The sequence below is a fragment of the Hipposideros armiger genome, unplaced genomic scaffold, assembly GCF_001890085.2.
Source record: "Hipposideros armiger isolate ML-2016 unplaced genomic scaffold, ASM189008v1 scaffold_824, whole genome shotgun sequence".
NCBI classification, from domain to species: Eukaryota; Metazoa; Chordata; class Mammalia; order Chiroptera; family Hipposideridae; genus Hipposideros; species Hipposideros armiger.
In genome coordinates, this window is record NW_017732174.1 from 301781 (window position 1) to 321904 (window position 20124).

Here is a 20124-nt window from a genome sequence, read left to right on the forward strand (position 1 = left end):
CAGACCCCTTGCACTGTTACACGACCACAGCGAGACACAGAAGGAAAAACACTTATTTTGGGTCACACAACATGGAGGTGGCAGACAGCCCTCCACCTCAAGCACTGTACACCCCTGCCTGACCCTGTCCTGTCACTACTTAGCCAGGTTGTGCAACTGGGTTGCTGTGAGACAGAGGTGTTACGAAGCTCATTAAGCAGACTCAAATAAGTTGTCTGGGTTCAAATCACAGCGTTGCCACTTTCTCCCCATAAGACCTCAGCCAAGTCACAGCCCTGTTATCTCCCAGTCCAGTCCCTTCCAAACTAAGGTGGTACCCCCCTTAGTTTCCCAGTGGCAATGGGGAACCCTGGAAAAGCTTTACAGAGTAGTGTCCAAGCCCTTGGGTTTGATTTTCCTGATCAGATTCCAACATATTTCTAGCTTCATCCCTCCCCCCTACTGCAGAAAATTTGCTGCTCTTCAAAATACCATTTTTAAACTCTCTAAGCCAGGGGGTCAAGCAGGAAACATAAATGCGTGAAACACTTTCAAGGGAGAGTGTGAGTCCCATGAAAAGGGGGCCTTTGCTACTTGGCTTGAGCCAATTGTTGTCGGGAGCAGGGGGTGGGTGGGAGGGATAACAGGTGGGGTGCCAGATCATTTTCCTTTTTTGTTTCTATTTTTGTTTTTAGAAGCCAGAAATGCAATTCTGTTTTAAAAGCAAACTGTCTGATTTATAACACTAGGCAATTGATTCAAAACTATATCATGGGCCAAAGAAAAAAGCCTGTGGGCCAGATTCAGGCCATCTGCTGTTCCTGTGCTCAGCCGACCAGGAGCCCCTCAAGGGCAGGGCCTGGCTGTGACACTCTAGGTCTCAGCATGGTCTACAGATATGGGCTGAATGAAAATGGTCCCACATCCCCTATTCACCCTCCTCCAGGCCTTGCACATACTGTTCCCCGTGCCTGAAATGTTCTTTTCCTCCTCTACTAGCAAGTTTCTACCAATCTAGAAATACAAGGGTCTGTGTTAGCTTCTTTATTAAGACCTCCCTCATCACACTCCATCCTTGGACTCCCCTAGCCCCTGTCTCTCTCTCTCTATCTCTCTCTCTCTCTCTCCCAGCTGCAACCACTGGGGCTGGGACTGTTTGAACCCACCACTGAACTGGGAATCTCCTGGCGACAGAGACTATCTCATTCACTCTGGGACCCCAGCATTGCCAGAGCCCAGAGTCTGGCACATACTTGGCCTCAGTGGGTGAACGTGTTGGACTGACTGAAGCCCCAGGTTTCTCCAGCCTACTGGCCCCTCAGGACGGAGGAAGGTGATAGGTGACAGACCCTTCCCCTCCATTTTGAATCCAGAACTCAGAGCTAAGGAAAGCTGCTCTCCTGAGTCAGCCATTCACTGAAAATCAAGAGGACCATGAAGAAGATACTTTATTGAGGTGATTGGGAGTGCAGGATTCCTGCCCCCATCCCAGCATTAGCCCCCTCAGTACAATCTCATGGGTGGAAAGGACCAGGCCTCTGGGCTGCTCTGAGCCATCATCCAGGAGAGGCTAGGCTGCGGGACAGGGGGGTTGGGACTCCAGTCCAGGGCAGAGGTTCGGGGCAATAAGGGTGATGGCAGGTGAGGCAGAGGCTGTTGTGCGCCAACCTGCCAGGGCTGGGAAGGGGGCGGTGAGGCTACCAGCCAGATGCTTTTCAGCAGGTCAAAGGCAGTTGGGGGGCCCCAGGCCACCCCGGATGGCGAAGGCATTGAGGGCAATGGGGGTAACCAGGGACCTTTCGGTGGTACCAGGCTCACCCTGTGTGTAGTGGGAGTGCTAAAGGTGTGAGGCATGGTAAAGGTGAATTCCTTTGTCTCCTGTTGCCTCCTCTGCCTCCTCTCCCCTGGGGCCTGCTCAGGGCTATTGATCCAGGAGGGTGTCATCCTTCGTCTCTCAGGGCCCCCAGGCTTGGTCCCTGGCACAAAGAAAAGAAGCATGGGGTGGCAGTTGAGCTAGAACAGACAAGGGGAAGGGGAGCACAAGGGACAGGAGGTGGGCTCACCTGACAGTGGTGGCTGGCAGCCCCGGAGCACCACCGTAAGGTCGGGCACACAGCCATGGCAGGCCTGTAAGGTACCCACGATGGCGTCTCTGGCCTCTTGCACTAGGTTCCTCCTGGGGAAGGCCTGTGGCAGAATCAGCTGGCACTGCAGCTCCGCCAGCAGCTGCCCCAAGCCAGGGAGCTTGGGAGGACTAGGTGGACCTGGGCCCGAGCCTCCAGGCACCTGATTCTCCTTGCCTCTTGACTGTGGGGCTGATTCTCGGACCCTACGTGGGCTTGGAGAAGGCTTGGTGGTGAGTGTGGGGGTGACTGGATCCAGAGATCCACTGCTAAGCAGCCGTGCCACATCCAGAGATTTCACCTCATGGTTGAAAAGACCGCGGTGCTCCCTGCTCAGCCGGCCCTGGGTTATGACCACCAGCTTGGAGGCAGTAGGGGCCACGGGATCCCGGAGGGCTAAAGGTGGATTCCAACTGGCCACAGGAGGATCTTGACAGGCCGGTGGCCGGCGGCTGCCCACCAAGGCCTCGTTACGCTCCCGCCTGGTCTTCCGACGGCGGACCCGACCAGGTTTCTCAGCCCTCTGGAAAGCCTGGGGGGCTGGTGGCTGGGGGTCCATGGTGTCCTGAAAGATAAAGATAGGGTAGTCATCAGCGTGCATGCAGATAAGTCAGAGACCTAAAAGTGAGTAGTGAGAAGAGATAGTTTGGGGTGAGGTGGGAGTACTACTTAGAGAAACAAGATGAGAGAAAGGAAATGTGCAAAGAGGAATGGGAAAAGCCTTGGTCAGGGAAGGAGTCACAGGGGTAGAGTGTAGTCAAGGGAGCCATGGTGAGTGGGAAGATTTGTTAGGGAATACAGAAAGGGTTATAAGGAACAGGAACGTGAGGAAAATAGCTAAAGGACGGTGACCGGAAAGGGATCATAAGATCGGAAGGATCTGGAGAACCAAAAAGGGATTTTGGACATAAGAGAAATCCTGGGATTGAGGAGGTGCTGGAGAACGCAGAACGTGGAGATATGGTCAAGAAAGAAAGGCAGGAGTGAGAGACAGGAGAGAAGTTAGACAGAGAAAGCCGGAAGGACACAGAAAGGGTGACAGAGGAGCTATCACAGACTGGGACCACAGTTACGGGGGTTGGGAGAGTGGGGTTGGAGAAGCGGCAAAGGTGGGGCAGTTGAGGTAAGTAAAGGGGGATTATGGTTGGTGAGGGAAAGGTGGGGGAGGGGCACCTCACCTTCTCCTGCCCAAAGAACCCAGAGCCCTGCCCACCCCACGTGGCTGTGGGGGCTCAGCGGTTTCTTTTCGGTGGCAACCCTAGCTCACTGCTCCCGGCACTCTTCAGGGGCCTCAGCCTCAGGCCAGGCTTCCTGCGCATGCGCATGCCCTTCCCACGCCCTTTGGCTTTGCTGCGTCTTAGAGGCTCGAGGCTCCGGGCACTGGCACGTGCCTCGGGCCTAGATTGCCCGTTGTAGCCCCACCTCTCCCAGCCTCACTTTCAGAAACTTCTCTCATTTGCCCTTAGGCACCTCCCAGCCACCAATTGGCTGGGAAGCCCACTAGGCCCGCCCCCCTTTCTGAATGCTGATTGGTTTAGACCTCTATGGGCGGGCTTTCTGTCTGGAGCGCGAGAGAAGGCTAGGCGTGAAGCACCATGGTACACCTCGTGCACAGCCAGTCTGCAGTGGTCACAGATAGACTTCGTACCTAGAAAATCAGTCGTCATTCAGAGCTAGGCTCTGGAGCTACATTACCTAGGTTCAAACTCCCGGATTGTCACATCTGAGCTGTGTGACCTTGGAGAATTGTGTAACTGCTCCAAACCTTAGTTTCCTCATCTGTAAAATGGGTTTTGTAATATTATCTCCTTCATACGGTTGCTGAAAGTATGAAATGAGCCAACATCTAACTTAAAACAGCGCTTGGTGAATGAATGCCTCGAAACTTTGTTTCTCTCTAAGCTTTGCTTCAGAAACTGCCCTTTCTACGTCTCCAACTTATCTTTCTGCACTTGTTCCCCTAGACTTTTTATGCCAGGGTGTTCCCCATGCCCCAAAACCTAATTCAGACACTACTCCTTCTAGGACACCCCTCACTGTTAGAGTCCTTCTCTACCTCCTCCCCAGAGATCCCCAGTTCCTCCCTTAATCACAACCTTGATCCTTCTCTTAGCTGTGTGTCTGAATCTGTCTCCCCCAACACACTGGGACAAGGCCAGGATCTAACCCACTAATTTAATATTGATTTAACATGTACTTGTGAGCAGCCACAGTACTTGGTACTGAGTCAGGCCCTGTTCCAGGCAAGTGGACTGAGGCAAAACATAAATAAGGCTCATCTATCTTAGTATCAACCTACCTAGGAGGAATGAATAGATACGTAGAAAAGTCCCATCTGGGAATATAGCCAGGTTTCGGGGTGTGTGGGACTCCCCCCACTGGTCCCCTAGAACAGGGAGATCTGGGAAGATCTTCAACCTTAGGTGCCCTTGGCTGTTGATGTAGGTTTCAGAGCCCAGACACACCCAGCTGAAGTTGTAGGTCCGCAGTAGGTTTAGGAAGGGGAGCAGAGGCCACAGATCTGCAAGATGAGCTGCTGTGGGAGGTTCGCCAGGCTGGACCTGGGCCTTGCAGCGTCTCTAATTTCCTTTCTCTTTCTGCACCTTCTTCTGCTCTCCTTGCAGGGCCAGTGATGTCCGTAATGCAAAAACGTGTACTTTAGATTTTATGCCACAAACTGCTGTTTTTGAGCAGGGGGAGCCCTTGAGCAGATAGGCTCACTGAAGTCCTGGCTCTACCTTAGAGTGTCTCCTTACAACTGAGCCTCTAATTTTCACATTTTGCCCTCTTCCTTTTCTCTCCCCCTCATCAGTAAAAAATGGGATCGTCCTTCCTAGCCAGGTGCATAGGAGCCACCCCTTCAAGGGATCCAAGAATGGACTTGTCCACTCACTCCCCACCCCCCACCACGTGAATGGGACACACACGCGCGCGCGCGCGCGCGCGCGCGCTTTGGTTGTCTTTTCCTCACATTTCTAGCCCTACAGCAAATGGTTTCTTCCCACGAGGCAGGGCGCTCGTTTTTCCCCGCCCACTCTCGGCCTTTCAGGTAGTTCGCTCCACCCGGTGACGCCAGTGGGGTGGTTTCCTGCTCCTCCCCCAACGGGTGGTGGATGGTCTCGCCTCCCCCAACCCCAGATGCCGGGGTGGGCTAGCTGCCCCGGCCCAGGCCCGAGAGTGGGACGCGCCCGGGCAGGACGTACCGGACGAGCTCACTGCGCGGCCGCCGTGGGGGAAGCAAAGGTTCCTGATCCACCACCCCTCCTAAGTGAAGACTTCCGCCCCTAGAGAGGAGGCGGCGCCCGGGACCGGCCATCGTCCACAGCTGGATTGCTGGCGTCCGGAAGGTCCATTGTTGCCTGAAGGGGTAAGGGTGGGCGTGGCGGAGCCACCTATTTCGGGAACACTCCAGGGCCGACTTCGCTCCCTCATCCTGCAGGAGCTGCGGCGCCAAGATGAGCGGAGAAGACAACCCAGCCAGCAAGCCCACGCCAGTGCAGGACGTGCAGGGCGACGGGCGCTGGATGTCCTTGGTGAGCGAACCCTCCCGCGACACTCAGGAATCAGGATGGGCGTGGGGGACTCAGGAATTCAGCTGGTTCGCGCGGCTCTCACTACCTGATTGGGAAACTGAGGGCAGTTGGGGTGGTGCTGCCTAAGGAAGCAGGGCAGGGCGGGCCCGGCAGTGCGCGTGCCATTGACTCCTCTCGTTTGTCCCCGAAGCACCATCGGTTCGTGGCGGACAGCAAAGATAAGGAACCCGAAGTCGTCTTCATTGGGGACTCTTTGGTTCAGCTAATGCATCAGTGCGAGGTGAGGCCCGTCTTCCTTCTCCTGCCCCACCCAGGCCTGGGCTCTCACTGACACAACACACCTGGATGAGACCTCAGGCCAGGCGGGATTTGGGGTAACTGAAATAGCCTCAGATAGCTCCCAGCACCCAGAATCTCCGTGTAAGGTACAACATTCTGCTGAGAAGGAAATGTGTGCCCTGGCTTTGTCAGGCTGGGGTTGTGTATAGTGAGACTTAAAATGAGGCTTTCCAGCAAGATTGCCTAAGGTGAGGCTCTTTAATGGATTTGCTTAATGTATTTCCACAAAGCTATTGTCCTTTCCACGAAGTGAAGGCCAACTGTAATAGCTCTTCACAAAGGGGGCTTGATTATAAGATCTTTCCACTAAGCGAGGTTAAACTGCGATGGATTTCCTCAAAATGAGATTCAGCTGTTATTTCAATGAATAACTCAAGCAGAATGGATTTCCATAAAGTGAGTCTGTCTTCTATGGGATTACGTGAATGGGAGACTATATGTTGTAGGTTTGCATTAAGTGAGGTTTGCCCATATTGGGGTTTGCTCAAGGTGAAATTGAACCAGACTGCTTCCATGAAGCGAGGCTCTTCCATAATATTTGGTTAACATTTGGACCCCGGGTGGTGGTCCATGCTTGACAGTGCCCCTGTGCCCACACCACTTCTTGCCTACAGATATGGCGGGAGCTCTTCTCTCCTCTGCATGCACTTAACTTTGGCATTGGCGGTGATGGCACACAGCATGTGCTGTGGCGGCTGGAGAATGGGGAGCTGGAACACATCCGGCCCAAGGTGAGCAGGACTTCGGTGGGCAACTAAAGCCCCCTTAGCCTGCCCCCTCACAACTGCTTCATGCCTCTCTCTTCACAGATTGTGGTGGTCTGGGTGGGTACCAACAACCACGGGCACACAGCGGAACAGGTGGCTGGCGGCATCCAGGCCATCGTGCAACTGGTGAACGAGCGGCAGCCCCAGGCCCGGGTCGTGGTGCTGGTGAGAGAACGGGCGGGCGGGGAAGGAAGAATGGCAGTGGTCTGAGACGCCCTCAGGTGTAACCACAGCTGGGACAGTTCTGGGCAGCTTGGCACAGGGCAGTGGCTTTCAGGCAAAATTTCACGTTGAAGCTTGCTACACCCATCAGAGCAGCAGTGGATAAGGACATGTTCAGGCATCTATTAGCACCTTTTTCCCAGGGGAGCCCTGGAGATTCTGGGGTGTTAAAAACTCTTGAATAAACAAAAGTTGTCAGACATTCCTGGGGTGGATCTAGGCTCCATCACTTCTGGCTGGGACATTTTCTTCTCTGAAAGAGGGGTTGACCCCTTGCCATTATGTCAACCTTTTTATGAGCAATACTTAGAATGACGCTAGCATCTGGAACAGTGGTTCTCAACCTGTGGGTCGCGACCCCTTTGGGGGTCGAACAACCCTTTCACAGGGGTCGCTGGGTACTCGTATGTGGGTGTATCTGCATGTGGGCCTGGAGAAGGATGGAGGAGTGGTGTCGGTTCCTAAGACCATCGAAAATATGTGTTTTCCGATGGTCTTAGGCGACCCCTGTGAAAGGTTGAGAACCGCTGATCTAGAAGGTTGTTGCTGAATTGGGTCTCAGACAGGACATCAGGCACTACAACTACCCTTCCAGTCCTCCAGTTTCCCTGGTGTATTCCGCAGCTGGGGACTTCATGGTGGGGGTTGGAGAACGGTTTGGTGGAGATGCTGATTGGACCCAGATGTTGGTAGCATGTCTTCTCACAACTCTTGGTGCCCCTCCTCAGGGTCTACTTCCAAGGGGCCAGCATCCTAACCCACTTCGTGAGAAAAACCGACGGGTGAACGAGCTAGTACGGGAGGCGTTGGCTGGCCATCCACGGGCCCACTTCCTGGATGCCGACCCTGGCTTTGTGCACTCAGATGGCACCGTAAGCCACCATGACATGTATGATTACCTGCACCTGAGCCGCCTGGGCTACACACCAGTCTGCCGGGCCCTGCACTCCCTGCTTCTGCGCCTACTAGCCCAAGACCAGGGTCAGGGTGTCCCCCTGCCAGAGCCCACACCCTAAGCATCTGCCTTCCTGCAACATTAAATTCTCATTCTTCAGTCTCGTCCCATTTCCTGCTTTATGGCCAAGCCCATTTGAGTACCTCAACCTCAGCCCTGATCTGTGACCCTGCAGCTCTGCAAGGTGTTCTGTTTCTGCCCAAGGCAGGCATCACCAAGCCATTAAGGCACTCTGGTTCTTGGGGGCAGGTGGATTTCTACCATCACAGTAGTGCTCCAAGCAGACACTACCGATCAGTAACACTTCGTGAAACCGGTTTGCCATCACTGTTCTATAGGATTAGGGTGAAGCAATTCTGGGAACAGTGGCCCAACAGTCAAAGCCCACCCAAAGCAGTCCTCCCATGTTTGCACATGCTGTTCCCTGGCTGGAACTTCTCATGCTCTGGTCCTAGTTTAGATACCACTTCCTGTGGAAACTTCCTGACCCTCCCACCCCCAGCAATCATCTCCACAGAGGGTACACATAATTTGTCTCCCAGAGGGGCACTGTCCACAGGCTGAAGGGTGTAACCCAGCTACTGGCCTGACTGCAGTGCTAGCTCAGGCCACATGGGGGCAGCAGGGGTCACTGAGGACAGCGCAGTACTAGAGGGGGGACTGGCTTCCCAGCCTCCAGCCTAGTGCCACCTCTGGGCTGACCTCTCAGGTCCAACTGGAACTTCCAGGGTTCTAAACTGTTGCAGCATCACATCTAGGCCTTCCCCAAGCCCATTTGTGTTGGATGGTGGGGAACGAGGCAGAACAGGTGTCATGACTCTGAGCACCAGGCCTGGAGAGGGGCTGCGGGGCCCATAGTTGAGTCAGGGACCTGGGCCCATGGGGTCCCTCTTGATGTTGGGAGCGGGTGGTCCTGGCATTGCTCTCCCCACCTCACTGTGGGGGAAATGTATAGCTCCATGGCCATCGGGGAGCAGGACTGGTACAACCAACATCCCTTCTCCCTTCAGAGTGGGCAGCCACACAGGTGTGTTAAACAGCTTTAATCTCGGTCATTGCGGCTTCTCAGCACAGTAAGAAATATTGCACATGATCAACATGTTTTGTTCTGGGGGTGGGGACAAGGGTAGGGGGAATCACCTTCTTAGAAAGTACAACCCGAGTTGGGAGGGCAGAGGGGTGGGGAGAGAACCCTCCCCATGCCTGTGGCAAAGTGCAGGAGCCCCCACTCCCAAACTAACCTGAGTCCAGCCCCTCTGGGGAAAAAAGGGGTGCATGAACTCCCCCCTACTCCACAGGCGCCTCCCTGTGGCCCAAGGCCCTCATTACCCTCCGCTTGCAGCCCTCACATGAGCCATTTTGCATAAAGTACAAGTGAAAAGGTCTGAAGGTTACACACTCCAGGTTATGTACAGGGGCTCGGTGGAGGGAGACTGTGCCCCTGCTTCCCCTCAGCTGTCCCCCATCACAAGGAGGGGGCTGTGGGGGGGGGAGCAGGGATAGACGAGGAGCAGGCTCATTCCGCCCCCAACTGGAAAGGACGAAATGGCTTTATTGGGGAGGGGGTAACCATCCTGCTCCCCCATTCCTGCCACCTATATACTGTCCATGTCCTGAGGGGGATACTGTGGGTCCTGGGATCTCCTCAGGGCCCCTCACCTGCCAGTGGCAGCTGTGGAGGGACCAGGGGGTGGTGGGGAGGGCTGGGGGGGCCCCTCCCAGCCAGGCTGTCCAGGCCCTGGCTCTGGGGGTGGAGGCAATGGTGGGGCAGCTGGGGCTGTGCCAGAGTCCGAGCCAGGTGAGGAGGGGTCAGGGCCCCCAGCAGGGCTGGGAGTGAGTACAGGGGCAGCAATGGTGCCAGTGGGGGGCGGTCCAGGGAGTGGGGCCTCGGCTCCAGGGGGCTGCTCCGTGGGAGTAGCCGCCTGCATAATCTTCTGGCGCACCTCACGGATCTTCAACTGCAGACAGACCTTGGAGGGGAAGATGTCTGCGTAGCGGGCCTGGAAGGCTGCCGTGGCCTGGGCTGGGGACAGAAGGATGATGGGGGGTGGGGAAGGCAGGGTGAGATGGGCAGGCAGGTCTCCTCTAAGTGTCCCCCAAGACTTTAAGACATGCTTACCTGATGGGAAGAAACCATGGTCCTGGAAGAGCTGCATGACCAGGGCCCGGCGCTGATCCAGGGTGCGCCGCAGTGATGAGTATGGCACCTTCTCGTATTCCAGCTCCCCAAGCACATCCTCAGCTTCTGTACCTGGGCATGGTGCAGGGAACATGGTCAAGGCTACTGTATAACCCTGGCCACCCCACCCCCATACTAGGGTCTGAGAGTCAACCCAGCCCTCACTGAATTCTATTTCACAACGGGGTTCTGAAAGGGGACCCGCCCAAGGTCACGTGGCAGTGTAGGGGCCTGTTGGGACTCTAGAATCCACCCCTGACCTGCTGTCCTTTCTCAGCCACACCTGCCCCACCTCTCCCATCTCTAACCCTGTTTCCAAGACCCCACCCCTCTTGCAGGCCCTGGATCCCTCACAGCCCCACCCGCCAAGGCACCGGCACCTGTGCGATCAAAGGTGAAGATGTCCCCCTCGCACTTGGCACTCTTGGGGGTATTGGGCTCGGAGCTGCAGCTGGAGCGTCTCCTCATCTTGCGCTTGGGCGAGGTGGGGTCCTCAGGGGCCGAGTCCAGGTCTGGTGAAACAAGCAGGCTCAGAGGTGGCCTCAGTCTGCCCCCAACCTACCCTGGGGGTCCCAAGTTTGCCTACCAGTGGAGTTCTTCCTTTTCTTGCGGTAGGAGCCCAGGATGGCCCGGGGCGAGGTGGCCAGAGACTGCAGGGTGGGCGAGGGTAAAACCTCCTCCGGCCGAAACTCGGGCAGCTCTGCAAAGCGCTCTTCAAAGTCTACCTCGGACAGGACCCTGCTGGAGAGCGGGCAGGGTCACCTCCCCTGCCCCGCCTGTAGCCGACCCCTCAGCCACCAACCCCACACAATGTACCACAGCCCCCAGCCCATGCTCACTTGTCCACAGAGTCAAAGGTCTTCTTCAGGGGCGGGGGCCGCACCTTCACTTTCTTGCCAGTACTGGCCGCCTCCTTGCGCTCAGGAGTGTCCCCAGCTGCCCTGCCACTACTGCCCTCGTTGCTGCCGCTGCTGCTACCAGGGGCTGGGGCCGGAGCTGGGGCTGGGCTGGGAGGAGTGGGAGGCTCCCCACGACTCTCTAGGCCCAGCCCAGGGACGCGCCAATCAGAAGATGTGCTGGGAAATTTGCTGGCCTGGGGTGGGGATGGCAAGGAGATGGAGGACACTGGGTTCAGACTTGCTGGGGCAAAACCCAGAAACAAAGAGATGGATGCTGACTGCCTGAGACAGAGCCTTGGAGATGGCCCAGTCACACAATTAAATAGGAGGAATAGGGCACAGTTCAGACAGGCATGCAGGGAAGGACAGGACAGAAAGGTAGACAGTGGGCCAAGCAGCAGCAGCAGCAGCAGGAGCCCCCAGGTCTTCCAGGCACTCACCATGGTTTCAGGGGCCTTGGTGCTGGTCCGCTCCTCAGCCGGCAGGGGTGGCGGGGGGCTGCTCCGGGAAGTGGGAACCCAGGTCTCAGGGGGAGGTGGAGGAGCTGGCGTTGTAGGCTGCCCCTCAAGCTCAGACTCAGGGGCAGCAGGTTCACGGGCTGCGCCAGGCTCCAAGGACTGCCGCGGTGCAGAGCCAGGCCGCCCAGGGGCACCTGCCTCAAAGGAGCCCACAGGAATGTTGGCAATGGCTGCCTTCACTTTCTGGGGAGCCTTGGGGGTGGGCCGCTGGGCCTTGGGGGCCACTAAGCTGTAGGTCATGGAGCCTGCTGGTGGGGAGAAGAGCATTTGCTGAGTCAGGCCTGACTAGAGCCCATTCCCTGGGTTCCCCAACTCACCCCACCCTGAGTTGGCCAAACACCCACCTGTGGCGCTAGGATAAGGGCTTGTAGGGGTCGGGGTGGCAGTGGCAGTGGCAGGGACCGGCGGGCCCTTGGGCAGGATTGTAGCAGCAGGAGGGGTGGTGCTGGTGGCCACAGTGTAGACCAGGCCTGCGGGGGCCTGGGATGGCTGGGCCAAGGGTGCTGAGGATGTGGGTGCGGGGCTGCCAGGGTAAAACGCTGTGATGACAGGAGCTCCTGGGGCTGCACAAGTAGGAGGCAGCTGGGGGCTGGGCACAGGTGACACACCCACCTGGCCAGGAGCCAGCAGCGGGGCCTGGCCTGCGGAGAGGGAAGAAAAGGAGGAGAGGCAGGGGCCCAAGTTAGGGCCTGGGCTGCCTCAGACCCACCCTGGGTCCCCAACATTGCCTGCCACGCTGCCCCTCACCTGAAAGCAGGGGCTGCACGAAGGCAGGGCCGCTGGGCCCTAGTGAGGTGAAGCCTAGGGCTACCGAGCTCGTGGGCCCATACGATGTGACTGTTCCAGCCTGGCTGGATGCAGAGCTGGTGCCCAAGGGCAGTGTGTGCCCACCTGCTGACTGCACATAGGTGATTCTGTCACAGGGAGGGGAAAGGGGGAAGAGTGAGGCAAGCCAGCCCCACCCACCCTCGTTCCTGGGTTGGCCTCCAGGTAAGGGCTCAGCTGTCATTACCTGGTGGAGGAGGGCAGCAGGACCTTCTGAGGCTGTGAGGTGGGTCCCGGGAGCGTGGCCGGGCTGAGGGGTGGCACCAGGCCGCTGGGTGTGCTCACAGGCACTGGAGTCAGCTGGATGATCTGTGGGCAAGGGCATCCACAGGCTTCAGTGAGCGCAAGACCCAGAGTGGGGCAGGGGAGGGCCAAGAACTTGGGAGGGTGGGTCTCAGTTAAGACAAGCGCATAAAACTTGGGATTGGAACAAAGTGAAAAAAGTCAGTAAGAGGTGGTGAACACAGAGAAAGAACAAGGTTGCAGACACTGAAGCCAGAATCAAGATGCATAGAGATGCTGAGGGAAAGATGGCAAGAGAGTCCCACACACAGGCAAAAAGGAGGAAAAGGAAGAGAAAACCAAAAGAAAGGGAGGCAGAAACCAACACCCAGGAGAGCAATGAGGGACAGGTGGAGCCACAGCGAAGGTGCCCTTCCTTACCTTGCTGGGTGGCTGGGCGCCGTTCTGCACAGGTACTGAGAAGGGCGGGCTCACCAGGGGCAGCGGCTGGCTGGCCCCACCACCCCGTACTGACATGCTAGGGGCGGCCAGGGGCACTAGTACCTTCCCAGGTAGCAGCTGGGCTGAGCCACCTGGAGGCGGGGCCTGCACAGGAGAAACCGACTGGGCTGCAAGGGATGAGAGAGGAAGAGGTTACAAGGGAGCCAAACAGGCCTGTGGTCCCGCTCCTTGTGCTGCCCAGCCCAGGCCTCACCTTTGGGGGGTGGGGCAGAAGGTACAGACTGCAAGATGGGGATGCCAGGAGTGGGTGCAGTGGCAGCCAGGACTTTGCCATTGGTGGAGGTGCCCGGTGGGAGGGTGAAACGGATGCTGGTGGTAGGTGCAGGGCCAGGAGCCGCCGCCTTGGTCCCAGGGGCTGGTGCTGAGGCAGGCGCCACTTGAAGCTGCTGGGGCAGCGTGGGCAGGATATACTGCACCTGGGTGATTCCCCCAGCCTTGCCCAGGGCGCCTGGTTGTAGAATACCCAGGGGCACTGGCCCATTGGGACCACTTCCAGCACCTGCTCCTGAGCCTGCTGTGGCCCCACCACCAGGGGCTCCCTGGGCAATAAACTGGACAGCAGAGGGCGCCGGGGCGCCATAGCCTGGGGTGCCCACCAGCAGGTTGGTGACAGTGGCAGGTGCCTTCCCCACAGTGCCCAGTAAGGGCCCAGCCACCAGATGTGGGGCTGGCGAGGTGGCTGCTGCCGACTTCTTGTCCGAATACACTAAACTGACACCCAGTGGGGAGCCCCCAGGTGCCCGGGACCCAGTGCCCGTTTCAGTCCTGGCACCTGCTGTGTCATTTGGAGACGCTTCCGCCCGGCCAGAGGTGGGGAAGGGCTTGGAGGCGATAGGCACAGGAGTGCTGCTGACAGGCCGCACCACGTTGGTGACCATGGTGGCGGCCGGACGGGACAGGGGGGCTGCTGGGGCCCCATAGGCCAGCGATGGGGCTGGAGCTGAGGGTATGCGGGCTCCGCCGCCCTCCCGTTCCTCCTTGTTTGGAGACAGGACCAGTGTCTGCAGGACACTACCTCCCCCACCAGGAGGCGCTGCAATAACCGAGGGGCCTGGTGGCTCTAGGGCCCCCACACTTTCAGGTCTTTTGCGACGGAAGGTGGCAGGATCCGTTGGGAGGAAGCGGGTGGCCTTGGAAGGTGTCACTGAGCCCCCTGACCCAGGGGGTGGGGGCCGTAGTGGGCCTGCTGTGCTGCCTTGACCTGACTCCTGGGCCTTGAAGGTCCCTGAGCCCACTGAGAAAGAGGTGGCTGCTGAGGCTGAGGAGGAGGCAGGCGAGGAGGAGGAGGATGGGGTGGGCCCATAGCCTTTGCCAAAGGCTGCAGATGGATCTGGGGGCCCTGGGGGCTCAGGGTCCAGTGACGGACGGCAGTGGGTAAAGGAGGAACGGATCACAGGCGAGAAAACCTTCCGGCCAAAGCTCTGGGTAGAAGAAGAGACATAATTGTGTCAGTGAACCTGGATACTCACACCCCACTAGTCCCCATCCTGTCGGGCAGCCAAGCCAGCCGAAATTCATCCAGGCTGACACAATTCCCCATGGGGCAAGTAGTTTGCCCGCTCCAGGCCTTCCTCTATCAATACACACAGAAACAGATATTGCCCCCTCCTGGAGTTGAGTCAGACCAGACAGAGCCAAGTCCCAAGCCCTCACCTTGCTGCCCTCTGGGTCCTCCCCAGAGCTGTCTCCGCTCTCGCTGTCCGTCACCCGCTCCTTGCACTTGAGGTCAATGTCAGTGGTGCCGAAGCCATCATCAGCTAAAGGAGCAGAAGGAAGAACGCTGATAAAGGTGTAAAGTGCAGGGCTGGAGGACCAGCCTGGAGGTCGGGCTTTTGGCCTAAGCTCTGCCCCAAGCCCACAGTAAGTGTTGTCCAAGAAGGCTGTTCCTCAGCCTGGGATGTGCCCACCTGGCCGAGCATAAGGGTAACAGCACCTAACATTGTGTGTGCCCAATAGCCTGGCCATGCCTATGTCCTCCTGGTTTCCTGTATGGCCAGGAGCTTCCCAAGGGCAGGGCTGGGCTTACTCAGTAGGGCCTGAACTAAACATGCCTGCGATCATAAGCAAACGTAAGAGGAAAGAAAAGGCAGGGGCCTGAGAACCTGGATCCAATCTCCGCCCACCCTCCAAACCTTAGCTTGCTGGCTCCTGGGCAGGATTCTGGGCCCTGCAAATGCTCACCAATGACATCATCATCCCCTTCCTCCTCACAGATGACCATGCGTTCCTCGTCACTGGTCATGTCCTCACTGGCCGCACGCTGAGAACGGGAGGCTCGTGTGGGCAACAGTGGAGGCCGTCCACTGGCCGTTGGCACACCTCCCTCCCCAGGGGCTGTGAAGGGGGCTGGAGCCCCATACTGAATGGAAGGCTTCGGGCCAGAGTATGACGCAGGGCCAGACACCATCTGCAGGACAGGTGCAGGGCGAGTTCAGCCAGGGCTGTCACCTTGGGAAGCCCTCCCTGCCCGTCTCCCCCGCCCCTATGTCCTGCACCCCAGACCTGAGTCAGTTCCTGTAGTGCCTGGCTGTCTACGTCTCCGCCATCCAGGCTGTGAACCCCACTGTGGGAAAAGGCTCGAGGGCGGGCTGAGCCAGGGCCCCCAACTGTGTGCAGACGGTCTGCCCCACATGAGCCGCTCCCCGGAGCCTTGGGGTCTGAGCTCAAGAGGGTCTGGGCAGCCACAGACAGGAGCTCCGAAGACACTGTAGAGTGAAAGAGGGAAATGCTGCAGGGTCAGGAAGCTTGTCACCTGGACTGGCCAAGCCACCCATAGGTATTTCTGGAATCCCTGGGGCACCCAGTAGAAAAGAGATGCCACCTATCAGCCCAGCATCTCCTTTCCAATGGTTCCTCCCATCTGGGACTATAAGGAGCAAGTCCATCGCTCCCCAGGAGGCAGCCCTTCTGAGAGGAAGAAAGCCTGAGACAGGTTCGTGTGGCATTGACTAGCTAATAACCACTGGCCTGTCCGAGCCTCAGTTCCCACATCGTATCCCCACCCTGAGTTGTGGACCAACCGACAGGATCGCTCCAGAAAACTGCCTCAGCACAGTGCTGGGCACACCCGACACCCTCGGTCAATAGAAGCATCAATGAGGAGCGTCCAACTGTGGTCTTTGAAGCCAGCCAAGCTGCACTTTATCTTCTGGCTCTGTCAGTTACTAGTTTTCTGTGACTTCAAGCCAAGTCTTTTTTTGTTTTTCTGGTTTAAAAAATTTTTTTTCCTCTTTTTTTTTTATTGGGGAACAGTGTGTTTTTCCAGGACCCATCAACTCCAAGTCAAGTAAGTAGTTGTTTCAATATAGTTGTGGTGGGCACATCTCAGTGGCTCATGTGGGGATCGAACCGGCAACCTTGGTGTTATGAACACTGCTCCCTAACAAACTGAGCTAACCAGCTGCCCCCCAAGTAAGTGGTTTTGCTTCTCTGAGCCTGTTTACTTTGAGCCTGCAGTGTGGTTTTGAATCCGAGATTATACTCTCCTTGATGAGCCTGCTATGTAGTAAATGCTCAGTATGGGGCAGTTGGTAATAAGATTAACATTCGGGAATTTTCTCTCTCCGGATCTCCCTGGATCCTTCGCATAAGACAAGTGCCAGTTCCTTTGTGGACAAAGGTCCTCAAATAAAAATGACAAGGCAGAAAAAACCTTCTGGGGTAGGGGGTGAGCAAGCAAAGGGGTAGCTGGCAGCTCTCAGGGAGGAGATGGCAGGGCAGGAGAGCCAAGGAGCTAACCTCCAGGGGCAGCAGCGGTGCCCGTCTCTGACATGCTCCGCTCCCGTGTCTCCTTGTGCCCTCCTGCCAGCCCCAGGCTCGTGGGCTTGGCCTCTGAGCTGGACTTCTTCCGGTCCTTGTTACACCACTTCCAGTCTGGATGAGCCTTAAAGTGGGCCTCTTTCACCTAGCAGAGAGGGTAGGGAGACCCTTCACTCATCCACTCACCACGAAAAGCTGGGGAGGAGCCAAGAGGAGGAGGTGTTACCTGGAAAGCCAGGTCGTGGTACTTCTGCTTCTCCTTGGGCCCCAGGGCATACCACCACTCGCCCAGGATTTTACTGACAGTCCGGTTGTCCTGGTTGGGGTGACGCTGGTGGACCAGGGCCCGGTGCCGCTTGCTAAAGATCATGAAGGCATTCATAGGCCGCCGGATATGGTCCTTCTCCCGCTACAGCAGACACAGGCCCAAGTGGGACAGTTAGGATTGGAGAGACAGGCTTGAGCGGCCACAGGGTGAGCTGGGGACAGGTGGGGATGAGGCACCTTGTTGGGGCTGCGTCCATCCTTCTCTGAAGATGAGTCTCGTTCCTTGGGCAGGGCACTGAGGGACTGGGTCCGGCGTTTCCCAGGCGGCAGAGGCAACTGGATCTCAGGAGACATGATGGAGAGGAAGCTGTGGAGGGAGTGGCAGCGACAGTGAGAGCCATGTCTCTGGCCATCACACCCTGCAGGCCCAAGCCTCAGAGAACTCACGCATCATCATGGTCACTCTCTGTCTCGCTGTCCAGCCGGGGCTCTCCTGGGGGGCCAGGAGCCTCTTCCTCAGTGGTGGGAGGGGGGCCTTTTCCAGGTTCCACCACCCCCAAAGTGTGGGGGGGTCCAGGTCCTGGGCTCTCAGGGCATGTGGCTCCGGGAGGCCGCCCAGGGTCAGCATTCCCAGTCCCGCCTGGTAGCTGCTCGTGAGCAACAGCTGCTGACTCAGCAGGCTCTAGGAGTAGAGAGGCAGATCAGAGGGCTCTCGGGCCACCTCAACCCCGTCCCCATGCCTTCCCACAGCCCCCCACCCCTCACCTTTGCTCTGGTTGGAGGCCACTGGGTGGCTGGCAGGTTGCTGGGCCTCACTTGGCTGCACAGAGGGGTCAGGCTGGCTGGGGGCCAGGAAGGGGACTAAGGAGTGCCAGGGGAACACGGCCACAGAGCGAGGTTCCACGTTTGTCCACACTGTGGGAAGGAGCCAGCTAAGCTGAGCAGCAGGAAAGCTTAGCCTTGACCCCCAACCCAAGCTTTTTCTACCCTGGATGAGGTGGCTCCACTCCTCCTTTACACCCCCTTCCCCTACCCGTGAGCTTCTTGGGCTCATGTATGCAACACCACTCAAGAAAAACTCCTCCCTGAAAGGTTTCTAGGTTTATAAAAAAGAAAACAGAAGCAGGGAAGAGAAAGAGTCCTCTCGCCCCACTCCCTCCCCCACCTCCACCAGCCCTGCCACCAGGGACCAGGCCAGAGGAACGAATGGCTCCTGTCACAAATCAGGCCATGTTCAACTGCCATCCCACACTCCCAAGGCCCTAAGACTTCATTCAGCAAACCTGGGGACCCTTCCCCAGCCATGCCATGTTCCCAGCACCCATGTTGCCATCTGACATAACCCCTCACCTTAGCTTTACACTCCCTTTCTTTCCTGAGGCAGATGGCCTGGTCTCTCCTCCCCTCCTCCCTCCACTACCCACAGGCGTGGGGTCTTGGGTCTTTCCCCCTGCCTCCCTTCACCTACCACAGGCCCCAGGAACCCAGACCTGCCCTTTCCAGGCTGGGCGCAGGTAGCTCCAGCATCTCTCACCCTGACCCCAGAGAGAATGACTGCCCATGAAGAGGCTTCCCAGCCTCCCTCCCTCTCAAGCCCTAAACCTATCTTTAGGGCATGGTCCAGCCCCCAAGCCCAGAGGAGGGTGTGGTAAACTCCAAAGAAAAGGCACAGACAATAGGGCAGAGAAGAGAACTGTTATAAGTCTCTGCCTAGGGAAGGCAAAAGTGCCAGGTGTTTCCTTGAGGATATGCACAATAAGGCACTTCCTTCACCAGGTGCTGGTCCCAGAGGTCCCACCTTTAGCCCCAGGAGCTGGGTGGCTGGCTAAACTCCTGGGGCGGGCCAAGGCTAGGAGTGGGCTTCCCACTTACTGCCGGCTCCCTGGGGGAAGTGGAACCAGTAGAGGAGGCCCCTGCTAGGGGAGGACGATGAAAAGAGAAGGGAGGAGGGAAACGCCCTAACCCTGGTCTCCATCATTCCAGGCCTCCCCCTGATCCAGACCCCTTTGACCTGGGGTTAACCCCATGCCTTCAGAAGCCTGGAGTAGGGGAGCCCTCTGTGAGGCATTGGCCTCAAGACCTGAAACTGCACAAGGCTAACAAAAGAAAAAGCAAACATTAAGGCAACCAGAGAGGAATAAGGAGGCCAGCACTGGAGGGGACTCAAGACACTATGATGACCCTCTCCTACACCTGGGGCCCTGGGGACACACATCCTGTAACAGTCCCCAGGGACCTGGACCTGTCCCTCTCTCTCTTCACAAAGATCTTTCTCATCAGGGCCTCCTCATCATCTGCTGGGTGAGGAAGAAGGGGCCCAGCAGACAATGGGGGAACAGTCCTTTGGTCCTGTCCCTCCGGAATTCCTCCCCAGTGCACTACCCTCCAGGGTCTTGGGTCTCTCTCTCTCTCTGCAGAGCTTGCCACAAACACCCAAGCCCAACAACTGTTCTGAGTTCACTCAGAACGAACAGTGCTCTCACTCACTTCCCAAGCCTTGTCCTAGCCCTACTCACTACTCAATGGCAACCCCTTCCCTCTACCTAGTCTACACCTAGGGCCAGTAGGTCTCAGGCTGCACAGATTCTAATCCATACTCCCAAGCCAGTTACTCTACACCCCTCATCGCCAATGACAATGGACCTGTTTCGCCCCATCACCTAAACACCACGACTACCCCAGCTACTCCCCACACCCATCAATCACTCGGCTACACTCCCACCTGCCGTCACTAACCACTTGACCTGCCGTCACTAACCACTACAGCAGAAATCCAACTTTCCCATCACCTCTTTACTCTGCCTCTACCATTCATCTACTATACCCCCATCACCGTTAGTCCGTATTTAACACCCGGACACCTTGACCCCTGTAATCCCAGGGCCCAAGCACTACTGACCGAACATGCCGAGGCCACGGGAGGCCGCGCCGGACGCGGGCACCAGGGGCCTGTGGGCTGAGTACATGGTCTGGCGCGGGGGGGACCGGCCGGGGCTCGCGCCTCCTCACCGGCCG

The 20124-nt window shown here is 57.4% G+C and overlaps 3 protein-coding genes across 9 annotated transcripts in view; 1 reads left to right on the forward strand and 2 right to left on the reverse strand.

The window, feature by feature from the left end:
- Nucleotides 1-1423: 1423 nt before the first annotated feature.
- PRR19 (proline rich 19) lies at nucleotides 1424-4872 on the reverse strand. Of its 2 annotated transcripts, none has more exons than XM_019629022.1 (3): nucleotides 4402-4872; nucleotides 2043-2667; nucleotides 1424-1955 (listed from the first exon to the last, which is right to left on the reverse strand). In XM_019629022.1, exons 2-3 carry the CDS (start codon nucleotides 2659-2661, stop codon nucleotides 1483-1485), a joined length of 1092 nt encoding a protein of 363 aa, XP_019484567.1. In that variant the 5' UTR covers nucleotides 2662-2667; nucleotides 4402-4872; the 3' UTR covers nucleotides 1424-1482. The 2 variants fall into 2 exon arrangements, with proteins under 2 accessions (XP_019484567.1, XP_019484568.1); XM_019629023.1 differs by lacking the exon at nucleotides 4402-4872 and adding an exon at nucleotides 3281-3319.
- A 173-nt stretch (nucleotides 4873-5045) lies between these two features.
- Nucleotides 5046-8018, forward strand: PAFAH1B3 (platelet activating factor acetylhydrolase 1b catalytic subunit 3). Its single transcript, XM_019629020.1, has 6 exons — nucleotides 5046-5449; nucleotides 5542-5635; nucleotides 5826-5915; nucleotides 6589-6705; nucleotides 6784-6906; nucleotides 7692-8018. Exons 2-6 carry the CDS (start codon nucleotides 5558-5560, stop codon nucleotides 7977-7979), a joined length of 696 nt encoding a protein of 231 aa, XP_019484565.1. The 5' UTR covers nucleotides 5046-5449; nucleotides 5542-5557; the 3' UTR covers nucleotides 7980-8018.
- Nucleotides 8019-8946: 928 nt separating this feature from the next.
- Nucleotides 8947-20124, reverse strand: part of CIC (capicua transcriptional repressor) — a 23461-nt gene continuing 12283 nt past the window's right edge. Inside the window, exons 1-20 of one of the 6 annotated variants that reach the window (XM_019629056.1) lie at nucleotides 20009-20118; nucleotides 17875-18024; nucleotides 17557-17791; nucleotides 17347-17476; nucleotides 17069-17251; nucleotides 16822-16987; nucleotides 15586-15788; nucleotides 15265-15490; nucleotides 14737-14840; nucleotides 13277-14504; nucleotides 13003-13190; nucleotides 12527-12648; nucleotides 12262-12428; nucleotides 11859-12155; nucleotides 11437-11762; nucleotides 10937-11190; nucleotides 10684-10838; nucleotides 10478-10609; nucleotides 10038-10169; nucleotides 8947-9941 (exon numbers count right to left, since the gene is read on the reverse strand). In XM_019629056.1, the coding sequence (XP_019484601.1) occupies nucleotides 9574-9941; nucleotides 10038-10169; nucleotides 10478-10609; nucleotides 10684-10838; nucleotides 10937-11190; nucleotides 11437-11762; nucleotides 11859-12155; nucleotides 12262-12428; nucleotides 12527-12648; nucleotides 13003-13190; nucleotides 13277-14504; nucleotides 14737-14840; nucleotides 15265-15490; nucleotides 15586-15788; nucleotides 16822-16987; nucleotides 17069-17251; nucleotides 17347-17476; nucleotides 17557-17791; nucleotides 17875-18024; nucleotides 20009-20075 (4833 nt within the window). In that variant the 5' untranslated portion in view covers nucleotides 20076-20118 and the 3' untranslated portion in view covers nucleotides 8947-9573. Of the gene's footprint in view, nucleotides 9942-10037; nucleotides 10170-10477; nucleotides 10610-10683; nucleotides 10839-10936; nucleotides 11191-11436; nucleotides 11763-11858; nucleotides 12156-12261; nucleotides 12429-12526; nucleotides 12649-13002; nucleotides 13191-13276; nucleotides 14505-14736; nucleotides 14841-15264; nucleotides 15491-15585; nucleotides 15789-16821; nucleotides 16988-17068; nucleotides 17252-17346; nucleotides 17477-17556; nucleotides 17792-17874; nucleotides 18025-20008; nucleotides 20119-20124 lie in introns of those variants that run through there. The other 5 variants (XM_019629054.1, XM_019629053.1, XM_019629052.1 and 2 more) reach the window with 5 other exon arrangements.

What these genes read in the sequence shown, in the direction of transcription:
- PRR19 (XM_019629022.1), bottom strand. Translation starts at nt 2,661, where the DNA reads ATGGACCCCCAGCCACCAGCCCCCCAGGCTTTCCAGAGGGCTGAGAAA. An exon ending in CTGCCAGCCACCACTGTCAG is followed by an intron (nt 1,956 to 2,042) that starts GTGAGCCCACCT and finishes TCTTTGTGCCAG; the next exon opens with GGACCAAGCCTGGGGGCCCT.
- PAFAH1B3 (XM_019629020.1), top strand. Translation starts at nt 5,558, where the DNA reads ATGAGCGGAGAAGACAACCCAGCCAGCAAGCCCACGCCAGTGCAGGAC. An exon ending in AGCTAATGCATCAGTGCGAG is followed by an intron (nt 5,916 to 6,588) that starts GTGAGGCCCGTC and finishes TCTTGCCTACAG; the next exon opens with ATATGGCGGGAGCTCTTCTC. An exon ending in AGGCCCGGGTCGTGGTGCTG is followed by an intron (nt 6,907 to 7,691) that starts GTGAGAGAACGG and finishes GCCCCTCCTCAG; the next exon opens with GGTCTACTTCCAAGGGGCCA.